This window comes from Aristolochia californica, unplaced genomic scaffold (assembly GCF_029961685.1).
Source record: "Aristolochia californica isolate CCGP_79_NKW_82.1479 unplaced genomic scaffold, dmAriCali1.0.hap1 SCAF_15, whole genome shotgun sequence".
NCBI classification, from domain to species: domain Eukaryota; kingdom Viridiplantae; phylum Streptophyta; class Magnoliopsida; order Piperales; family Aristolochiaceae; genus Aristolochia; species Aristolochia californica.
In genome coordinates, this window is record NW_027181826.1 from 22,249,390 (window position 1) to 22,273,602 (window position 24,213).

Consider the following 24,213-nt stretch of genomic DNA (forward strand, 5'->3'; position numbering starts at 1 on the left):
TTAGAATGGTCAAAGATAAAGATAAAAAAATCCAAGCATCAGAGAGGATAAATTGATCGTTCAAAAACGCATCAATGTAAGAATCCAGTTAATTAGGTAGAACAAACTAACACAAAATTTAAACATCTCTTGAACTAGTTCAGGTGAAAAAGCAGCGTCATAAAGAGATTCATCAACGGTGCTGTTGTGTTTGAGCCCAAACATAAAGAAACTAAATTCAGTTATTCGAATGAACCCCAAAGAAAGTATGTTTCTGATCTGGGAAGGATTTTCCTAATTTGCTCTTGGTGCAGCCCACTCGACTCTGAGGATGAGATTGTCGTATCCATATCCATTAAGCTTGTTTATGGCCCTCTCAGCATCTTCTTTATTGACAAAATTCACAAAACCAAAGCCTCTGCTGACGCCAGTCTTTTGGTCAATGGCAACATAAACACGACTAACTGAACCAAATGTCCTGAAGAGCTCATGCAGGTCAGCCTCACGTGTGTCCTCTGAAAGGTTGGTGACCCTGACAGAGTTCTCTTCGTTTCTCCGCCTCATCTCAGTCCCAGTTCTCTCCCCGCCTGCTCTCATGCCAGGAGGGACATAGGTGCCCTTGCTAGTAGCTGCAGTAGCAGCAGCATTTTCTGTTGTTGCAGGGCGATCAACTAACCCCTCCACTTGGGCCAGATCCTTGTATGGGCATCTGGATGTCCAGTGGTCACCTTTCTTACCACATGTACGGCACACCATGAGAACAGCACCAGCACCAGCTCTCCCAAGAGTAGCCAAAGGATCTATTGTTGTTTCTTCTGCTTTGCTACCTGAAATTGATTTTTTTTTAAGTTAGGCATTTGTGCCAATACAACACTAAAAGGTTGATCATGGATCTTAAGAAATATCTAAAAGAAAACTACATTCAGCACATTAGAGGAGGAACCAGTCGAAAACTTGAAAATAATCTCAAAATATCAGGCATGTCATTGAGGCAAGCCTAGATAACTAATATATATTAAATGGTAAAGAATAATGAAACCATGAAGTTCTAGAGGAAAAATTGTAATGCAACAAAATGGTGAATGTGGAAAACGGGAATTGGAACTTAAAATTTTCAAAAAAAAACTACTGTCTGATGCATCTCAAGAGTTCAAGGAAGGTTTCTTCTAAAAAACCAAGCTGAACTATGGAAGTCTTAATCAATCACTCAACCAAATTCAAGGCACCGTGATCAGCACATTATTTTAATAAATTAATAAGTCTTTTAATATGTCATTCCAAAGAAATATAAAATATAAGGTTACAATAAGATGTTCAAAGGTCATAGAATAAGGACTTCCCAAATTTTAGTAGAGACAATAGACATAACTTTAAAATGGAAGCAAGGAATCAGCTACAGCAAGCCATACAAGTGGAAGGGAGATTTTCCACAGGAACCAGTTTTGTTGCAGAACGTGGTAGCCACAAGGCCTCAGGGAAAAAACATACCAAGAATCTTTTGCCAAACTTTTCCTCCCAATTTTTCTTTTTCAATATTGACAACCACAAATTTAAATAATAATAATAATCTCAAGCAATCTTAAATAACCCAAGACCTCATATAAGAAAGAGCCAAAGGCCTAATCCAGGTTTTCTCTCAATAACGGTTATCATTTCCAGAAAAACTTGAGTATGATCACTTCATTGAAACAAGAGAAATATGAAAAGGCAGTTAAGTGCCTAAGCTTCTAAAGAAAGCTGACAAGACCTCCTTTATCTTAAACTGAGAGCAATAGCCACTACTAAACTTTGCAACTGAGGAATCTAGATGCTTCAAGAAAACAATACCAAATTTAAATTATCAACCCAGACGTTGAGGGCCATACTGAATCATAACATCTTAATCTTGTCTTTTTTTTTTAAAATTGAATCCGTCATGGTAAAAGTTTTCATTCTTTAGACAGAAAAAGACAGATCGCATGCAACAGATCAATTTACAGATAAATGGGAAAACTTCAAAGAGAAATTTTTAACCTAAATTCTACAGGAATTTTGAGTTTGGGTTCTCTTTTTTTAAGAACAGAGTAGAATCCATGTACCAAGGCATTCTTAGAAGCAGGTTGTTAGAAGCTCAAAGGAATAATGATTTTCATCATTATAATTAGGGACTTTAGGGTATTTAATGTAACCAAAATGATAAATTAGTAATTAGGAAAGAGTAGGGGTCGCCTTGGATGTGAGGACATCTTAGTCCTTCAAAAAACATAGTAGTGAAAGTTAAGAGTTAGAAAGAAAGTAGCAATTAATGTTGGAATAAAAGCAGGACTTAAAGAGTTAAAGTTGGATTTCTTTCGCGAAGAAATCCTTGACAATGTAAAACATTCTACTATAAATTGAAGAGATCATAAAAGTATGAACGAGCTTACATACAAACCCTATTTTACTAATCTATTTTTTATGTGTGTGACTTTCTCTCTAGTTAGGACAGGTTCCTAATGTAGTAATGAGCCAACTTTGCTCGGATCTAATACCATCAATACACTATTTTTGTATTAAAAACAATACCTCTAAAAAACCCTTCAGAGTCTACTTTCCAACACAACAAACATATCATCAATCACAGAGAGAGATAGAAGCAAGCCGCATAACGAAGCTTTTGGATCACCAACGAATTGCATATTATATGTAGAAACAAACTTCAAGCCACCCTTTTTAGCTGAGACAGCCGTATTACTGAATGGCATACTCTTCCTTTGCCTCAGCAATGTCTGTGGCTTGTGTTAAATTCCTTTGGTTAGAGCTTGGCAAGGACTCCTCCAATTTGCCATATGTAGCCGTCCAATTTTTCTACCCTAAGCCACAAGTAGAATGCTCTGTGGTCAATTTGTAGGCAGAGCTCCATCAATTGCTTGACGACCATTCAAACTTGCTCTCATCTTGTCCTTCTTGGACCAAAGATGCTAATGCCTTTTGGAAGTCATGGACGAGTGAGCTGTGAAATTCTCAATTGAGTGTGGATTTGGAGAAAAGTCTGTGACCATGGGATAATGGATGACACATGGCACTATTCATAGCTGAACTTAGGGTTATAATAATCTTTATCATTGTAATTTGGGACTTTGGGGCTACTAAATTAATCAAAAGGACAAATTAGTAATTAGAAGAGAAATTAGTGGATGAACTTCAATATTTTTTTTTTTAGATTAGTTGTTTTTTTTTTAAAAAGATGTATTAATAAAACGAGAGAAATTACAAAATTTGGGGGAGCATGTCCCTTACAACCAGCGATTGTAAGGTAGCTCCCTACCTGGCAAGCACATCTGCTGCCGAATTTGCGGATCTCGGAATGTGAGTCCAAATACAAGAAATAATTGAGATAATTTCTAAAATTTCCCTAAAGGTATCCCAATGCCTCCACGGGGGTGAGGATGCACTCTCACACCAGCCTATAACCACTTTTGAGTCACCTTCGATATGAAGAGGCCCACTGCTTTTATCTCTGAAGACGCGGAGATCGGAGAGGAGACCATGTAACTCTACTGACGTAGAGTCAGATATACCAAGAGGGCCAGCATAGGTGAAAAGTTGATTACCGAAATGATTTGAAATAACTCCTCCGAAACCAGAAATCCCATGGATACCAAGAGACGAGCCATTAAAGTTTAACTTGAGATAACCAGGATCGGGAGGGGTCTATTCTTGCATGACCGGAAGCTTTTTTCCATTGTGCATCATAGCCAAATTTCTCTAGTTTTCACGAATAGAGGAGCCCAGAATGGAAGAGAAGGCTTTCTTGGTTAGAAGCCAAGTTGATATATGACCTACCACTCGGTCCGCAACCCAATCTGAAGATTCGCATTTTGCATCAAAACGTCTTCTATTGCGCTCATTCCAAAGCCCCCACGGTATGAAATTGGCACAGGCAGAAAGCATCAATTTTCCAAATCTAGGTAGAGGGGTACCAGTGAGAGATTTACTAAACGAGAGTAGATCAGCCGCCATGCAGAATTGTAGCCCAAACTTTCCAAGAATGCTGGTCCACACCTTCCAAGAGAACATGCATTGAAGTAGAATGTGGCTTGTAGCTTCAGCGTCAAAGTGGCAGAATGGGCACAAGGGATCAATGGAGGGGTGTCCTCTTCTTCTCAACACGGCTGCCGAGAAAATCTTGCCTTGACAGGCACTCCACATGAAGAATTTTATCTTTGGAGGGGCACATATACGCCATACAAAGTTGATCTCATTCTCTCTCCAAGACAAATTACCGCCATTTAAAAAGCCATATGCGGATGAGACCGTGAAAGAACTTATCAACCTCCAAAGGACGGATTTTAACCGAAGCAACAAGGTCCATCAAACGACTAGCCTCCAAAGCCTCACTATCCGAGAGACCACTTCTAGGACTAGAGTAAGACTTAGAGCTAGAGTTGGATTTTTCTCAAAGAAATCCTTATGAGTGTAAGACTTTTTATCTATAAATTGAAAAGATCATAAGGGTAGGAACATAATTAGACCCATCCCTGCTTTGTTTATCTTCATTGTATGTGTGAGACTTTCTCTCAACCATTCCTTTCTAGTTCTTGCAGGTTTTTAATAGGTGCATCTACCAGATACTCTTTGACAAATGTTGAAAGACATCTCAAAGGGGCATTAAGGTAAATACCTTTCCCACGTCAAAGAAATGGCAAAATGTGTAAACTAGTGTCTTTCTCATAAGGATGGCATAAGGGTGTAATTAGAGAAGATGATGTATGTCAACTTATGCCTTTTCCTTTTGAGACTTGTAGCCCTAAGGGCAATGTAGTCATTATAACCATCTTTCATAAACTATAAACAAAGGTTCAAGGCAAGAGGTAGATGATTAAATCTCCCCTTTTCTCTCAAACCCTCTCTCTCTCTCCGTCTCCCTACCTATCATGGGATCCTAAATCTAACATGGTATCAAAATATTAGGTTTGGGATCCCGAAATTATGATGTTGATTAATCAAGTTCTTATCAACTCTCTTGGTGGAAAGTGAGGTATTGATCAAGATTCGGTTTTGAACCTCTTTTCGCTCACAAGATAAGTTTTTTCTCCTCTTCTTTTCCTTGAGAAGAATGTTATTGTATATCTCGAAAAGATGAAGGTTTATTAAGCATAGTTTAATCAGAAAAGATTGAGTTACTACATCTTATATATTAAGCTTCAATTTGGTTAATATCGATGTATTGAATCCATGCTATCTTCAATTAAAGAGAACAGTATTTTTTACTGATACAGCTTGTGGATTTTTGGTTCTTTGTTTGATGATGAAGCCTTGCTATTCCATTGATGGTTCCATAATGTTTCATGATTGAAAAGCTATATTTACATATGTTGAAGATTGAAGATTGATATCATAGTTCAATTGGTTTTTTTCTTGAACTAGTGAAGGTGCTTGCATTGGTGCATGATTTTTTCTGAAAAATTACATGATGTTCTCTCACTTTGGAAGGGATCCAGTGATTAAGATTTGCTCTTGATTCTCTTTCGTAAAAGTTAAAAAAGAAATAAAGGGAAAAAAAAGGCTAGAATTACATGATTATTTGGCGCATGATTTATAGAAGGAAAGTTACTTCTTTAGAAGATCCACAAGATTGATTGAGATCTCTTGGTTTTTGGTATAATTTTACATACCTTAATCTTATCATTGGAGTATATCACACGTGAGACAAGATCAGAAAGCCTTACCAAAAAAAATTTTAAGGAAAAAGGCAACAAAAGCTGGATTTCTTGGTTAGTGGTTGGCGCCAAACAACTAGAAGGAAAGGTTCCTTCTTTAGAAGATCTTCAAGATATCTGAGATATTTTTTTTTTGAAATAAGGTGTGAATACTGATTCACTTCCTTAATTATCCCCTTACCTAAAATAATTAAGGCAAGTCAAGGATTGAGATTGATTTTCTGAAGTGGCACCTAAGACACTAATGGAAGGTTTCCTAATTTATTTTGAAAAGTGGCTGATTGAAGGAAGATCTCCCTTGATTTGATTTCTTGGTAAATATTTTTTCGTAAGTGAACAAACATCACATGCCCTCTCTATCTGTTGCTCTCGGCCAGCATGCAGTCTCCTTATTTAGTGCAAGATTAGTTGTTGCAAAGATTTCCTTGTTTTTTTGACACATCTTCCTCCTTTCCCAACTTGGTTCCAACCCAAGCTGGTTAGCTCTTTCTTCCGAAGTTGGTTCCAACCCAAGTTGGCCTCAGTCTCCTTCCTCATGGGTTGGTTCATACTCTTTGGGGTTGTCTTATTGACTTGATTCAAAGTGTTTCCATTACTCATAATCAGACTTGTAAGTTCTTTTTACAAGTCTGCTTTGGTGGTTCTCAACTCTCCTCTAAGTAAAGTTTTTTTTAATTCCTCTCTAATGGTTGAAGAACACATGGGGGGTAAGAGTGACCTTCTCAAGATTACCACCATACCCTTGAAAGGGTTATCTAATTACGTGAGTTGGTCACAGTCGGTTAAAAGGTTTCTCATTACACAGGACCTCTTAGGCCATCTTACCAAACCAGCTCCACCTATTGATGAGGAAGACAACTCCTCTATTAAGTGGTTAAAAATGAAACATTGGTAATTAGCTGGTTGATCAATAGCATGGAGGAGCATGTGGCTAATAATTTAGTCCACCTTGAGACAACCAAACAGATATGGGATACTTGTGTGAAGTTATACTCTAGCACAGTGAACCTCCATAAACTATATGATGTTATTCACAACATGTTTAATACCAAACAAGGGGCCAACCTACATGAGTTCTTAGCACGGTTTCGGGGTTGATTCAAGAATGGAAAATTACTCGGTCATACTCCATTGATATACCAATTCAAGAAAAGTAGCGGGAAGCCTTAGCAACTACTATTCTTTTGGCAAATATCAAACCATACTTTGAGGTGATCAAAACTCAACTTCTTAAATCCTCGGCACTTTCCTCCTTACATGATAGCAGTGCCACCTTACTTCGGATATTAGACCATTCCTCCACCACTCACATTGGGGTATCCTCCGCCATGTACTCAGGTAACAGAGGTGCACCCTCTGCCACGAGAGGGTGTGGTAGAAATTACAGAGGAGGTCGAGCAAGAAGTGGAAGGACTAGCTCTGGTCCTTCGAGGTATGATAACCAGGTCTGCACTCAGTGTGGAGGACAAAATCATTTAGTGGAAACCTGTTGGAAACTGCATGGAAAACCAGATTGGGCCACTGCTAACTTGACCTTAGTTCATACTGATAAAAATGAAGACAATCCCGAGTCACACAAAAGAAAGCAAATTATAACCGATGAAGATTATGAATTCTTGCAAAGACTAAAGACTACGATGGTATCTTCTCTTACATCTTCTTCCACTAGTGTTTCAAGTATGCTCTCTACCACTTCCTTCTTTTCATCTGGGATCATTGACTTAGGAGCCTCCAAGCATCTGACAGGTAACAAAAGTCTATTACATGTCTCCCAGTTTAGCAAACAAGTTTGTTACCATAGCCGATGAATCCCAAACGAAAGTTCTTGGAAAGGGATCCTCCTCTGCTACACCTTCACTTCCACTTACTAATGTCTTATTTGTTCCCTAATTTCCTTTAAACTTATTGTCTATTAACCAACTTACCAAATGCTTCAATTGCTCCATCACCTTCTCACCTTCTTCTTGTGTTTTTCAGGATCTAACAATGAAACAGGTGATTGGTGGAAGTCATGAACAGGGAGGCCTTTATTACTTGGACTTGCCTCCAGTTACTACAGTTTCCTCTTCTCAAACAGAGGCAAGATTATGGCACAACCAGTTCGGACATCCATCAACAACATCACTTCAACAATTATTTCTTTTTTAAAAAACATTATCTAGTTTAAACTATGAAGTATGTCAGTTGAGCAAACACCAAAGGACCACATACTCTCCTCGAGCTGAAACCAAAGGACCACCTAAACCCTATTGCTCCCTTTTCTTTAATTCACTCTGATGTATGGGGACCATTGAGTGTCTCGATTATTTCACAAGTTAAGTATTTTGTCACGTTTGTGGATGATTTTACTCGAGTCACATGGTTGTTTTTATTTAAAAACTGATATGAGATTTTTCCATTTTTAGGTCCTTTCATGCGAAAGTAAAAAATCAGTTTGTTAAAAACATCCAAGTTTTTTGTTCCGATAATGCCAAAGAGTACCTTTCTGGTGAATTTCAATCCTTTTTGTCAAATCAAGGCATTATCCATCAAACTTCATGTATCTAAACCCCTCAACAAAATGGTGTAGCCGAAAGAAAAAACAAACATCTCCTAGAGGTAGCTCATGGCCTGCTTTATTCTATAAATGTGCACTATTTTTACTAGCCTCACGCCATACTTACAGCTTGTTTTTTTATTAATCGGTTGCCTTCCTCGGTGTTTAACATGAATCCCTTTATCCATTATTATTTCCTAATGAAGACCTCGTCACTCTTCCCTTGAAAGTGTTTGGATGCACATGTTTTGTTCATGTCACATCCCCCCGAAAGAGTAAGTTTGATCCTAAATCTCTCAAATGTATCTTCTTGTGTTACTCTCGTACACACAAAGGTTTGTTATAATTCCTCTCCTTGGAAGGTACTTATTTTTGGGGATGTTACTATTTTTTAGGACACCCTTTCATTCTTCCAAAGATGCTCCTCTGGGACTTTCATCGGTTCCCACAACTCCAAGACTTGTTGTGCCACTTGATGCAGATCTTCTTCAACCCCATAAAGCAACAGATACCACACCTGTGGAGTTTACACATCCCTCTGAGGTAAGCCCATCTTCACCTATCATCTTTGGCTCACAATTTAATACTAGGCCCATAGCTCTACGAAAGGAACCTAGGACTTGCACTAGGCCCTCCACTTCTCATTCTATATAAAATTTTGTTTCTCACCATCGGTTGTCTTCTCCTTGTTGTCAATTTCTTGCATCCATCTCCTTTTTATTTGTCCCACAATCATATCAGGAGGCTCTGAGACATCCAGGATGGAAGGTGTTAAGGAATAGTCCCACATGGATTAGTGAGTACAAAGATCTTGAGTTTATTAGTTGGGAAAGAGGTTTCCTAAGTTGACTAGTCATTTTGGGATAGGGCATTGAACCCAATTTAACATGGTATCAGAGCAGGTACTCATATGTGGGCCTGCACCTAAAAAACTATCTACTTGTAGAGCCATAAAAGAAGGCCTACACCTAAAACTATCCACTTGTAAAGCCACAAAAGATGGTCCACACGTGAGGGGGAGTGTTAAGGAATAGTCCCACATGGATTAGTGAGTACAAAGATCTTGAGTTTATTAGTTGGAAAAGAGGTTTCCTAAGTTGACTAGTCATTTTGGGATAGGGTCTTGGACCCAATTTAACAGAAGGCAACAATGGAAGAAGAAATAAATGTTTTATATGAGAATCAGACATGGACCTTGGTTCCGCTTCCTTCTGTGAAGAAGCCCGTGGGCTGTAAATGGGTTTTTACCATCAAGTACAATCTCGATGGTTCTGGGCTTCTCTTAAAGCTTGACTTATCGCCCAAAGGCTACACTCAATGTTATGAAATTGATTATGAAGAAACCTTCTCCCCAATGGCCAAGTTAAATTCGATATGAATCCAATTATCACTTGCTGCAAATTTTTCTTGGCCAATATGTCAACTCAATGTGAAAAATGTTTTTCTAAATGGTGATATTAAGGAAGAGATCTACATGCATCAACCACCTGGTTTTGTGGTAGAGGGAGAGTTAATATGCAGATTGAAGAAATCACTATATGGCTTAAAGCAATCTCCTCGAGCTTGGTTCAACAAATTTAACCAAGCAATGTTGCGGTTTGGGTTCCACAGATGCTTTGTTGATCATTTTGTATTTGTCAAGAACACCTCAAGGGAAGTGTAATTAACAGTTTATGTAGATAATATTGTCTTAACTGGCAATGATGCGAAAGGAATACAAGAAGTCAAAGCGAATATATGCAACAAAACAAATGACCTTGGACTTCTGAAATATCTTTTGGGTATTGAAGTTTTCCAATCAAATCATGGGATCATCTTATCTCAGAGAAAGTATGTTCTTGATCTGCTAGAAGACACAGGAATGATGGGATGTCGACCAAAAGATACTCCTATATATGCTAACAACTAGTTGTGTGCAAGCTCCGGCGAAGATATGTAGGAAAATATTAGAAACTTATTGGAAAACTCATCTATCTTACAATAACCATACCAAATTTAGTACATGTCGCAAGTGTGGTTAGTCAGTATATGCATAAACCACAAGTTATTCATCGGCAAGCTCTGTAGAGAATCCCACGATACTTAAAAGGAGCTCTCGGCAAAGGACTTCTATATAAATGTCACGAGCACCTCAACATTAAAGGATTTGTGGATGTTGATTGGGATGGATCACCTGATGACAGGAAGTCCACCTTTGGGTATTACAACTTAGTTGGAGTGAACTAGGTTACATGGAGGAGTAAAAAATAGACTAAGGTTGCTAGATCCAGTGTTGAAGCAAAATACAGAGCTATGGCCCATGCAATCAATGAGCTTCTATGGAACAAATCTCTCCTCACTAAATTATGATTCCACAAAAGAACCCCTATGGAACTCTATTGTGACAACCAAGCAGCCTTTCACATTACTTCAAATTTTGTCTTCCAAGAGAGAACAAAACATATTAAGGTACATTGCCACTTCATACGAGAAAAATTTCAGGTTGTCATTATTTCTCTCAAACATATTTTATCTGAAGGACAAACAGCAGATATACTCATGAAGCAAGTCACATCCAAGACACAACCTACTATATGCAACAAGTTGGATATCTACGACATTTTCTCACCCCCAACTTGAAGGGGAGTGTCGAAAGACATCTCAAAGGGGCATTAAGGTAAATACCTTCCCCATGTCAAAGAGATCACAAAAGGTGTAAATTAGTGTCCTTCTCATAAGAATGACACAATGGTGTAATTAGAGAAGATGTATCTTATGTTTTTTTCCTTTTGAGAGCTTGTAGCCCTAAGGGCAATGTAGTCATTATAACCCTCTTTCATAAACTATAAATAGAGGCTCAAGGCAAGGGGTAGATCATTAAGTCTCTCTCTCTCTCTCTCTCTCTCTCTCTCTCTCTCTCTCTTCTTTTCTTCTTCTCTTATTTCTCTCCTCTCTCACTCTCTTGGTTGAGTACCTATCATGGGATCCTAAATCTAACAACAAAGATGTAAAATGAACCTCAGCTTTATCAAAATTATCCTAGATCATGACCCAAACTTAATAGTAGTAGTTTAAACTTAGAAACTCCATGACAGCCAATGGGAATACATCTAGAACTTAGACCCCTAAATCTGGTAGAGAGCCCATAAGGGTCATTCAAATATCTATTAACATTGCATCTCTATAATCGCATAGTGAACCCAACTGGTTTGGCTAGCAATTGAGCCCTTGGTCTGGATGTGTATAATGGAGAATTTTACAAATCCTGCTGGTCAACTCTAAAACCAGATGTCCCCTCCTTGATCAGAAGTTTCTACCACAACGGTATCAACTGTAGCGCTCTAGGAGCATTTGTCATTCTACTCATTCCAAATAGGAAGAATGTGGAACATCCCCATGATTTCATGCCAATCAATCTTGTTTGCAGCCCCTACAAAATCATAGCAAGACTATTGGCTTACAAACTTAAAGCTATTCTACCTATACTAATTCATTGAGGTCAGAGTGCTTTCATAAAAGGGAGGAACATTTTAGACTCAGCAATGGCCACACACGAAAGGGTATCACTTCAAAAAAATGAAGCCTCGAATGCTACTCATATTGGACCTTTAAAAAGCTTCTGATTGTGTCAATTGGCACCTTCTCGATGGCATTATGAGCTCTATGGGATTCAACACTAAAAGGAAATTTTGGGTAAACAGTTGTTTCTCATCTGCCTCCTATTCTCTTCTCCTTAATGGCATTGTTTGTGCCTTCTTCAAAGTATCTCATGGTCTGAGCAAGGTGGCCCTCTTCCCCCCCCCTCCTTTTCAATTTAGAGGTTGAGTATCTCTCTACTATAATCCATATTGCCAAGGAGGTAGGGTGGCTCAATCCAATTGCTGAAGCACGTGAATTGGATATTCCAATCCTCTAATTTGCGGATGATACAATATGCTTCTGTAAGGGTACATTAGCCCAAATGTGGAGACTCAAGGCCTTTCTGAAACTCTTTGAATTAACCACAGACCGAAAGATCAATTAGAGAAAAACTTCGGTTATTGGTTTTTATTAAAAGAACGATCAAATTGAAGAGGCAGCCAACCATCTTGGATGCTCACATGGCAAACTTCCGACCACCTATCTAGGACAACCTTTGTTTGACAATAGACCAAGCAAGAATCATTGGGAACCAGTTGTTGAGAGGATTGAACAAAGACTCTCCACATGGAAAGGAAAGCTTCTATGGAAAGTCGGGATACAGACCAAAAGATCAATCAGAGAAAAACTTCGGTCATTGGTTTTCATTTGGAGAACGATCAAATTGAAGAGGCAGCCAACCATCTTGGATGCTCACATGGCAAACTTCCGACCACCTATCTAGGACAACCTTTGTTTGATAATAGACCAAGCAAGAATCATTGGGAACCGGTTGTTGAGAGGATTGAACAAAGACTCTCCACATGGAAAGGAAAGCTTCTATGGAAAGCCGGGATACCAAACTACTAAATGTTCTTCATCCCATGCCCATCCTCCATCTGCCAATGCATTGAAAAGCTAAAGAAGCACTTTCTATGGAGAGGTATTGATGGTAATTTTAAGTACATCTTGTTAGCTGGAAGGATGTCTGTAAACATAAGAAGCAGGTGGATTAGGAATAAGAAGCCCAAAGGATATGAATCTAAACTTGCTTCTCAAATGGCTCTAGAAGTTCAACTCTACGCAGGAGACCACATGGCACCCAATGGTTACCAACAAGCTTCGCTAGAGCTCCCACTAGTGGACTAGAGGGGGATCGAGAGCAAGACTCCCACCCCTTTGGCAATCCCTCTACCTTTTACTACCAATGTTTGATGCTGCAACTAGATACTACATTGGTAATGGTGTGAAGATTGAATCTTGGAATGACCATTGGCTTGACAGTGGGCCCTTAAAGGACGCCTATTCAAAAATCTATTCCCTTGCCACCAATCCCGCCACTAGTATCGCCGAATCAGGGAGGGCCAGTGATCATTGGGACCTATCTTTCCGTCAAGGCTTGAACAATATCAAGGCTAGTGCTGCTAGTGAGCTTCTCACCTCCTTGTGTTGCATAAAGGTCAGAAGTAGAACTACTGATCAAATGGTATGGACTCGTGATGATAGTGGCAAGTTTACTGTGTCGTCAACTTACAACTATCTCAAAGGATGGAGCCCCATGGCTGACCTCTCACTACTGCTATTTCTTGGAAGCTTTCTGGGCCCCCTAAGTTTCGCTTCTTTATGTGGAACACCCTCCTCAAGAAGATCCTCTCTGCCACAAATCTTAGACGAAGAAAGAATAGCAATCCGGATATTTTCTGCCCCTTCTGTGACCTGTAGGAAGAATTAGTTGATTACTTACTATTACACTATCAATTTGTTTGGAAGGTATGGACAAACTTGCTCAACATTATTGGAATCCAATCCTGCACCCCAAATAACCTTTTTACCGCTAGTCAAATGAACAAACTTGCTCAACATTATTGGAATCCAATCCTGCACCTCAAATAACCTTTTTACCGCTAGTCAAATGAGCAAAGGTACTCAAATCCCTAGTCTTAGAAAAGAGTTGCTCTCAGCGTGTATTGCTCACATTCCTTGGGGCCTATGAACTGAAAGAAATAACCATAGATTCAGCAACAGATCTTCAGTAGTGGAAGATATTAAAATACGCATTTCTGGTCTGATCACCATGTGGATTCACACCAGGAAGACATTCAAGCATCTTCATGGTGACCCGCTTTGAGAAAACTGGCAAGCAACTGCCCCAATGTCCTCTCGGGCCAAGCCCACGGCCACTATGGGGTGGTGTCCCCAACCCCAAACCCACGGGGATAATAAAACTCAATTTTGATGGTATTGCACTTGGTAACCTGAGGCAAAGCTGGTTTTGAGAGTAATCAGATGGAGCTGTCACTGGTTTTGAGAGTAATCAGAAATAGTGATGGAGCTGTCCTTGCTTCTTATTCAAGTTCCATGGATATTGCTAACTCTAGAATCGCGGACATCCAAGCACTTCTTCGCGGACTTATTGTTTTCAAAGATCATTTCACAGGCCAGCTAATAAAAGAGGGCAACTCCAAAACTGTTATTAGATAGAGCTCCACCGTATCAGATCCTCCTTGGCACTACTGGAATTTTTTTTTGAATTGTAGATATTGTTTCTCTTCTTAAGTGTAATTAAAACCATGTTCCAATTTCAAAAAAAGAAAAAGAAAAAAGGAAGCATGTACCAACATCAGCTAATGCTTTAGTTGATTCCCTTGCTATGCAAGGAGCCCTCCTCCAATCGCTTGCTAGGGGAGTGCTCCCTTCTTAGTTGTTTGTTCTTGGCCTAACTGGAATAAAATTTTCACTTTTTTTTCCAAAAACAAAAAACAACTGGAAGAGAGCCTAGTCTTACATTTTTTTTCTTTTGATAATGGTGATACGTTTATTGATCAGTAGAGAGCCAAGTCTTACATTGTTCACTACAAAAGAGAAAAAAAAAAAATAGAATACAAATAAGGACTACTGGACTCGAATGCTTGTAGGGTACAAATAAGGACTACTGGAATCTCAAGAAAAAATACTATATTTACCATGTCTAAACCAAAAAGAAATCTACTTGAGATCCATTCATATTTATATTAATCCATTTAATAACAGAAGTGAAGGTAGTTCTCAGAAAGTCAAATCCATAATGAACTAGCAACATGTATATTTAATTTACAGTAACATACTTGAAAAACCTCAAGACATACAGTTACTATTTACTAATGTTCAACAATGTGATAGTTGTCTTCATCATCTTTTTTGCACATAAATAGAATAAAATCAAGGGGAAATTCACCATATAAGCTTCCTTGCTAAACTCTAACAATTGAAAATCATGACCAAGTGGTTTCAAGGATGACTTCAGACTTAACAATAATGAGAAGCATGACAACAACGAGGACTTGGTAGACTAGCGTTTTCCGCCAGCCTTGCTCACATTCCATGGGGGATCTGGCTTAAAAGAAACAACCAGACTTTAACAGCAAGTGCAACAACCAGTAAATGGTTATTTAAGATATTACAGAATATGTTTTGCCTATGATCAGCACTCCGGTGTCTATGGAGATGTTGTCAGAAGTAATTGGTGATTGGCTGCCAGCTATCTATCACCTGGAAAAAGCAGGTCACTGACTGGGAGCCCCCTCCTCCTGGAGTTGTAAAACTGAAGTTTGACCAAAGTGCTTTAAGGTACCCAGGATCTGTACGGTTTTGTGGAGTTTTCAAAATATACGATATCATTGCCATTGCTTTCAAGTCGGGTCCCTAGGCATCCTTCCAATCTCTCGTTATAAGGGGACCCCCACCCCCACCTGAGTTTATTCTGCTGCCTTGGGGCTTTGTATAAAGTTTCATCTTTCTCAATAAATAAATAAATCACTATGATCTAATAAAGGTGAGAGAAGGATTACTTAATCATCTCTTTTCACCAATAAATTGTTCCTACTTAAAAAAAAAAACATTTTATTCATCCAAGAGGTAAAGATCATACAATCCCTATCCATGAAACCCCAAAATTTTGGGAAGAAGGATTAGGAGATGTAACCTTTAAACAGAGTGCTTTGATTTTTTGTCAAAACACTGTTTCATTTTGTGATATGTGAACCAACAAACTTGAATAGAGCAGAGAAAAATATAAAAAACCACAGTAAAATAACCAAAAAAGAAAGGAGGGAAGGGGAGGGAGGTACTGAGCCTGATGGCATTTGGGTTAGCCGACTTCAGTTTCCTGTCCTGGATTATGTTTAAGGAACACTAAGGATGCATTGAGACTCTCAAAAGAGTCCCAAAAAAATAAAAATAACAATAATAAAAATAATAAAGAAGGGCGAAAGTGCAACAACCGAAATTAGCTGAGAAAAATAAATAATAACTTCCAATAATTAAAAAATAGTAGAGATAAACAACAGTACGATAAAAGTTACCAGGAGCTCTGGGCCTTTCCAACAGGATTTCCTCCGTGGAAACCATGGTAAGGCGACTGCCGGTATCCTCGTGTACCGCATCGCCGAATTTGGGCCATGCGCGGCGCTCTATGGCACGCTTGCTCAGACGGGCCTTGGCTAGTTTACGCGTTCTGGTCGTAGTAGTGATCTTGACCTTATTCCCATCGTCATCGAACTTGTACTCGATAATCGTCTTCACACCGTTTTCGTCCGGTCCAATAACTTGACGAGGCGGCAGAAGAAAATCCAGATCCTCTCCGTCATCTTCATCAAGCTCTCCCCACCGGACCCTAGAAGGCGCAGGAGGCGAGTGTAGCGGGCGGGAAAGAGTATCAATCGGCATGGCCGCGCACAGAGGGAGAGCTGTAAGGAAGTCCTAGGGTTTACGAGAAATAACAGAGCTCGAACCGGTAGCCGTCCCGTCTACAATAATAAGAGGAAGGAATTTTTATAAAACTACAATTTTTATACTAAATTTGGTATAACAACTAATTATATTTATTTTGATTTTATAATTACAATTCCATTCACTTTTTCTTAACCCAAACCCAAACCCCAACTCAACTCAAACATTAAACCAGATTAATACTAAACCTTTTTTTTTTATTTCTTTCCCTACCAACAAGATTAATACTAGGGTACAAGACTAACACTACACATGGCACCATATTGGCAATAGATGTGAAAAGTTTGTTATTTCATACCTACTAAGTTAGAGACTAACATGATATTATGTCAAGGACTAGCAATATACTAGGTTCAAGACTAACATATTATTGTCGATGATAATTAGACGTAAAACGTTCCTTATATCATACACATAGTAGGTTGGTCTTTAGCACGGAACAAACACATCCTTCAGAACTTTTTTCAAAAATTCCAAATCCTAACTTGGAGAGAAAAACAACAAGTTCATTCGATTCTTTATAACTCCACCCTCTAAGACTATCATATGATTCAAACTGCCTTTCAATCTCAAATGTGATTGGGATGGCAAACTTGTTGTTACAACAATCTAGTATAAGTTATGAATCACCCTTATTATGACATGTCGATAGTTCATAAACAAAGCATTAGAAAACTGACTAGGCTTCAGTCTTTATGTTTGTTACTCCATCTAATGAAAGAGCAAGAAAAAACTTACCACCTACACTACCCATTTGAGAGCATCGGTTTGTTGTCCATCAAATGCATGGACCAAAATTTAGAGGACTAAACAACCTTGCCAGCTTGAGGAATAGGGTCCATTTATGCATTTAACTAGGTCTCATTCATTTTTGTTCATGTGATTGAAGGATTTAATCCCATTGTTAGTACATGTACTTGCAAATTTGGTCTCGATGAAGCAACCAAAAAAAAAAATACATTTGTACAAATTTAGTTGGTAAGGCTTGGGAGGATAACAGGGAAGTGTTTGTAGTAGAGGAACGATAGAACCCCCCTCACTAGATTGTAGAATAGTTGAAAGTTAGAAAGATTTTGTGTAAAAAAGTTATTTTGAACATCTAAAATAATAACATGATTGCCAAAACGGTGCAGAAAATTTGGACACCTTAGTAACACTGAGTTTCATAGACTTTACCTTTTATGACAGAATGTAGTCATCATCTAATGTATTCTACTCTTTGCTTTAGTTTATTTTTTGTGAGAATCTTACCCTTAACACAACCATGAAAGAATTGCATTTAAGAAGGGCACCACCACTTTTGGAGCATTTTCCAAGTGCAAACAATTGGAAAAATAACCCAAAAGTCCTTAAACTCGTCCTATTGTTCAATTATTCACTATTAGGTCTTGTAGGGTACAAACCTAGAGGAGTTTGAATGGTCTTCTATGCACATAAAAAATTGTTCTTTTTATTAAACAGGATAAGTTTTGTTTTAGCGGACTAAGTATTTGCAAATTTACGCAAGATTAAGAGCTTATGAAAAGCATACAAAGAATAATTATGCATGACACGAGAGACATTCCATTTTTGATAGTAGTTCTCAATCCTATATTGAATTTCGAATCCACTCCCAAGGTGTTTTTACCTAGAGTTAATTCACTATATTCATTAGTCAAACAATATCTACATCAAGTTGTCTTAATGGTCGAATTACAACGATACCCACATAGGACTTACACCACTCAATTGAACATTATTGTCAATTTATATAAGGGCGGTTAGTCCACAATGAAGTGGAATGAATTCCCCTAGCATTACTTAGTTCATTAAATAAAGTCGTTAGTGTAAAATGAATTGAATTGAAGTTAAATTACATCACTTCATTCTCTCAGTAAAAAATCGGGGAATTTGATTTCCTACCTATTTTGCGAATCAACCAATTGAATCGCGCGTAGCGCATTGCTCTCTCTCTCCCCTTAAACTCATCCTATCGTTCAATTATTCACTATTAGGTCTTGTAGGGTACAAACCTAGAGGGGGTTGAATGGGATTCTATGCACATAAAAATTTATTCTTTTTATTAAACATGATAAGTTTTGTTTTAGCGGAGTAAGTATTTGCAAATTTATGCAAGACTAAGAGCTTATGAAAAGCATACAAAGAATAATTATGCCTGACACGAGAGACATTCCATTTTTTATAGTGGTTTTCAATACTATCTTGAATTGCGAATCCGATACCCACATAGGACTTACACCACTAAATTGAACATTATTGTCAATTTACATGGGGGGGAGGGGGGTTAGTCCACAATGAAGTGGAATGAATTCCCCTAATATTACTTAGTTCATTAAATAATGTCGTTAGTGTAAAATGAATTGAATTGAAGTTAAATTACATCACTTCATTCTCTCACGCAAAAATCGGGGAATTTGGTTTCCCACCTATTTTGCGAATCAACCAATTGAATCGCGCATTGCTCTCCCCCCCCCCCCCCCCCAGCGATTCTTCAGCCAAATTTTTTTTCTCTTCTCCCTCCCTCCCTCCCGTCGGCCTTCCTCCGTCGCAGAGTACGGGAGGTCGAACCTCTCGGCCTCCCGACTTCTCTTGTCTCTCGGCCTCACTCTCTTCTCCTCTCCCTCTCGACCTCCATCGCAGAGCACGGGAGGCCGATGCTTCTCTTCTCCCTCAGCCTCCCTCTCTTCTCACTCTCGGCGTACCGTTGGAGCGCCGCCTCCGTCATCGTGGCCCGTTGGCCTGTCGCTGAGGAAGACGACGCACGCCGTGAGGAAGACGATGGTTTAATTTTTCCTAAGTTAAGGAAAAATTAAACCATCGTAAAAGAATAATAATTTATATTTTTTATTTATAAAATAATTATTTTTATTTATTTAATATATTTATTTTATAATTACTATATTAAATGAGTTATTTAATAGTCATAATTAATTTTTTAATAGATATTTAAAAAATTATTTTGGTTTAATTATCCCATTGTTATAATTAATTAAACCAATGGTTTTAAATTTTGTGACAATATATTATTAATTATTAATACATAAAAATATATATTATGTTATTGATAAATATATTATTACTATATCAAATTAGTGAGTTTTAATGTTATAATATTTATTATGTTATTAAAAATTTATTTATTTATTTATTATATGCGCTTATGTTATTTTTTACTTTTTATTAATTTTTAATAATTTATTCTAGTCATACGTAATTATTGTATTAATTTATAATAAACTATAATCATTAAGTAATATAATATAGCTTTTTGTTAATTAGGATATTAACATATTTTAATAGTATACGTTAAATCACTTATAAGTGGAGTAACCGTGTTTACTTTGGTTAATTATTTGTTTAGGTATATGTTTTATTTAAGTATATTATAAAAGGTTACTCATTCTCTTATTTATATCATAATTTTATTCGGGGGCACTAACACTGGAATCTGTTTTCCAATGCACTTGAACTCGTCTACACTAACACCCAAGGATGAGTTGAAGTTGAATCAATTCATTTAAGTTTAATTCTTCTTCACTTCAATTCAAGTTCATTGTGGATCCCCCCCTCCCTCCCTCCCCATAGTTAAACATTTCACATGGAATACACTGTGCTCTCATGCCTAAACCCACTAAGAGATTTTCAATAGCAAATTAGGTTTCCAACCTATACTCGAAGTGCAATTTTTTAGCCTAGACCTACAAAGGGTTTATCAACAATAAATTCTCAAGAACAATGACCTTTCTCAACAAATCAGATGAGGGGAGGCATTTCCATCCAAGTCTTGACCCAACACTTCTAAGGGTTTCTTTTTTACACTTATGTACATATACAATGCTTCTTAGTTTGGTTGATTTCACAACTACAAGTACAAGTATATAACCAATCCTATGTGCCCAATCTATGTGGGAGCAACTCAATAAGTCTTTAAATGACTTAATTTTTAAATTCAAGTCTCTAAATAAATTTTGAATTGGGTTTGAAATCATGGGACACACCAAAAGCAATTCAATGTAAAAATTATTTTTAAAATTCAAGCTCACAGTAGATAATTTGAACTCCGTAAATGATTTCAAAGTAAATACATGAAGAAACATCAATTCTTAAAATAACAAACGCTCAATCTACTAACAATATGTACTAAGTATGTTGTATAATTCAAAAAGCCCTTAAGAGGAATTTTTCAATAGCACATCAATTCAAGTAGGAAGAAAATGCCCACATCTTCATCTTCGAAATTTAAAATTATTGATTTTATTAATTATAAAAATAAGTTAATTAAACTAAGTGTTTGAGTTAACAATATTTTAATTACGACTATTAAATCACTAATACAATAGAGTAAATAAAAAATAAATATGGTTAATGAATAAAAAAGTATTATATTAATAACATAAGATAGATTTTTTACATGGTATTAATTAATAATATATTTTGACAAAATTAAAAGTAATTAATTAATCAAATGCATACTTTAATTATATTTTATTTACCAGAGACTTAAATATGAAGTTTAATATAGTAATAAAATTGAACAAAAATAATAAATGAATACATATACAATTTTATTAATAACCTAAAAGAAATATTATTCTAATAACGAGTTTGTGCCTTTAATATTAAAATCATCAAGTTACAAGTTTAGTACATATAAACGACGCATGTTCAAAAGTAATAAGATACAACCATCATTTATCGTTCCACATGGAAGTCGATATGGCATCTCGAAATTGTGTGGCTATTGTGGATTCTAATCCAATCTGCCTCCGAAAGCATGTTACTTGGCTACCCACATACTCAAGACCATCGCAATCGTCGATGTCTGTATCATCCATTGTACCTCATTGGACTGCAACACCTCCTCCACCGAGCTCGCCACCCGAATCATCTTCATCTTCGAATATATCATCATAATCCTCTCCACATATATAATTGTGCAGTATGCAACAAGCATGTACAATTTTCACCTGGATCTTAAAATAAAATGGAGGAGTGCCTTTTAACATTTGAAATCGAGTTTTTAAAGCACCAAAAGTTCGCTCAATAATATTCCGTAAAAATGAGTGTCTTCAGTTGAATAATTATTTTTCATTTCTAGGAATATTATCTCCAAATTCTTGTATATGATACCGGGTTCCTCGATATGGAGCCAAAAATCCCGGAAGATTTGCATAACCAGCATCGACTAGATAATATTTTCCTATAATAGAAATTATATACCACATAAAATAATTGAAGATAAAATAGATAAAAAATGACTGCATAAAAATATATTACTTACCTTCAGGTACAAAGATTTTATCTCGGCGAGTCAATGCGACCTTTAGTATACAGGAATCAGCTGTTAATCCCTCCCATCCAGTTAGTATACAAGTGAATTGCATGTCAAATGAATATGCTGCCATCACATTTTGTGAGAGATAACCTTTTCTATTCCAGAACCTTGGTTGATCTTCAAGTGGAATGTTCGCTTTAATATGAGTTCCATCAATAGCTCCAACACAATCCTAATTATACATTTTCAATTAAGATTGACTAACTTTGTATATTAATCTAAAATTATTTAGTTATAGGAAGTGATGTTACCTTGAAGTACGAATAAAACATTGAACTGGTTAAAATCTTCGAGTGTGTGCGTTCCGAAGGTCGTTTGACGTAATCAGAGTGAAGTTTGAGGATTGCATCCAACACCTTATTGAAATACTTACTTATGGTCTAGTTTGATCTATCAAATATCTCTGATGTGAATCTATAAGATTGTTGTTGACCAACAGTTAGGAGAAAATATGCAAGTTGTTCTTCAACTGAGATGGTCTTTGTGGCTGATAAAAACCCTTTACTAGTAAGTATATCTGCCAATTTGTGAAATACCAGTTGATTCATCCTGTAAATTTTCCAAAATTTAACTGGTGATTTGTCTAGTGCCTTTTGCAAATACAATGGACCATTCATCCCACAAGAACGTGGTACACGTTTGTTGCAATGGTACAGATAGTATCTTCCCATGACGATAAACAAAGTTGTAAATGCAACCATAGTTGCAACCTTTTCTTCGTCTGTCATAGTATCCATGAAAATCTACAAATTCAATCGCCCAAATGTCATAACCACAAGTAAACATCAATCTTCAATCATAACCTGTTTCCATTCACACCTATACACAACCATATTCATCCACAGAATCCCATATCATACATTCAATCACATCCCTACACAACCATATTCATTTAATTGTCCACATCCATACTTATCTACCATACTCATCCATGCAATATATAAACACAATAACATATCAAATTTAAATACTAACCATACTAATAAGTCTTGCAACATCATAATTCAAACATCATACCTAATACATAACAATATTCCAAAAGAATAGTGTATTTATAACGCATTACAATTAGTTTTCAAAACAAAATTTAAGCAACTCGACCCGTTCTTCCACTGTCATCTCCGCAAACATGACCTTCTTACTTGGCGTATCCAACCATAAAGGAACGTGAAACTTCAATTCTACAAATAGGTCCAAGATTTCCCTGAGGGCTTTGACCCAATCTCTTTCAATATCGGGCTCATTCTCTTTAGGCTTCATCATGAAATTCTCAAATGTCTGAGCTATTCGATCCATTGTATAAATGAATTTACTAGTGTCATCATCGGGGCATTTCGGTTCTCTTTCTACGACAACTTGAAGATGACCGCTTACTTCTTTCAGATTGATTACCTGGAGACTCATCCATGCTTAATAATGGCGATGGAGTATCCCTAACTATATCAACATCCATAGGCTCATCCATCGGGACATTTTCCGATTCATGGATGAGTTCATCACCCTGACCTACAAAGGTTGCACCTCCTGACCCTACGACTATTGTGTTTCCTACCACCACAGCTAATTTGTCATACAGGGGGCAACCTTCTCGTCTGTACTTCTCAACATCTTTATGCTCCTACAAGAATAAAACATCCTTTATACGTCTTGGAATAGAGTTATACTAATGCGGAAAACATAAAAAATATTTTATAGTACATCATGTTTTACTGACCTTTATGTAGTCAATCCATACAGAATTACATGTAGTCACTCATTGTGTAATTGCATCCCAACCGAACCCCCTAGTGTTGATACAGCTCGTTACCGTTTGGTATGTTTTCTTCCATGATCTTGTTCGAATCTTCACCTGCTCGACAGTTTTTTTTATTGACTGTGTCTTCATTGAACTTATTAACACAGTCCATATATACCTCATGCTTCCAAACTCCGTTAGGCAACTTGTTCCCTAGATTAACCTGCTTCACCAAGAGATCAAGCATTTTGCTATCGTCTTCGAAGGTCCAAATGTCTTATGGTCGACTAGTTGGTTGTCTTCTTGGTATCATATGACTTTCTTTGCAGTTATTAAAGTTTTTTTTTTCTCATCTTATCTTTCCCGACTACTCGTTTATATAGAAGATATTAATTAGGCCAAGAAGGTAAGATTACATAAAGAGCGAGTCATTGCTCTTTTTCTTTTCAACCCTCTTCTCTCCTACTCTTCTATCTTCAGTTTTTACACAAATTCCCTTAGGTTAACGTGCTTTGATACCAGAAAGAATAAGTAAGAATTGAAGTATAGGCAATGGATTTAGGAGAGAGAGAGAGTGCCTTCT

At 37.2% G+C, this 24,213-nt stretch overlaps 1 protein-coding gene across 1 annotated transcript; it reads right to left on the reverse strand.

Moving 5' to 3' along the window:
* Positions 1-22: 22 nt before the first annotated feature.
* On the reverse strand, positions 23-16,563 carry LOC137951100 (uncharacterized). Its single transcript, XM_068797689.1, has 2 exons — positions 16,134-16,563; positions 23-806 (listed from the first exon to the last, which is right to left on the reverse strand). Exons 1-2 carry the CDS (start codon positions 16,495-16,497, stop codon positions 274-276), a joined length of 897 nt encoding a protein of 298 aa, XP_068653790.1. The 5' UTR covers positions 16,498-16,563; the 3' UTR covers positions 23-273.
* Between the last annotated feature and the right edge of the window lie 7,650 nt (positions 16,564-24,213).

Coding starts and splice junctions, on each gene's coding strand:
- LOC137951100 (XM_068797689.1), bottom strand. CDS start 16,497: ATGCCGATTGATACTCTTTCCCGCCCGCTACACTCGCCTCCTGCGCCT. Junction 807..16,133: donor GGAAAGGCCCAGAGCTCCTG/GTAACTTTTATC, acceptor AATCAATTTCAG/GTAGCAAAGCAGAAGAAACA.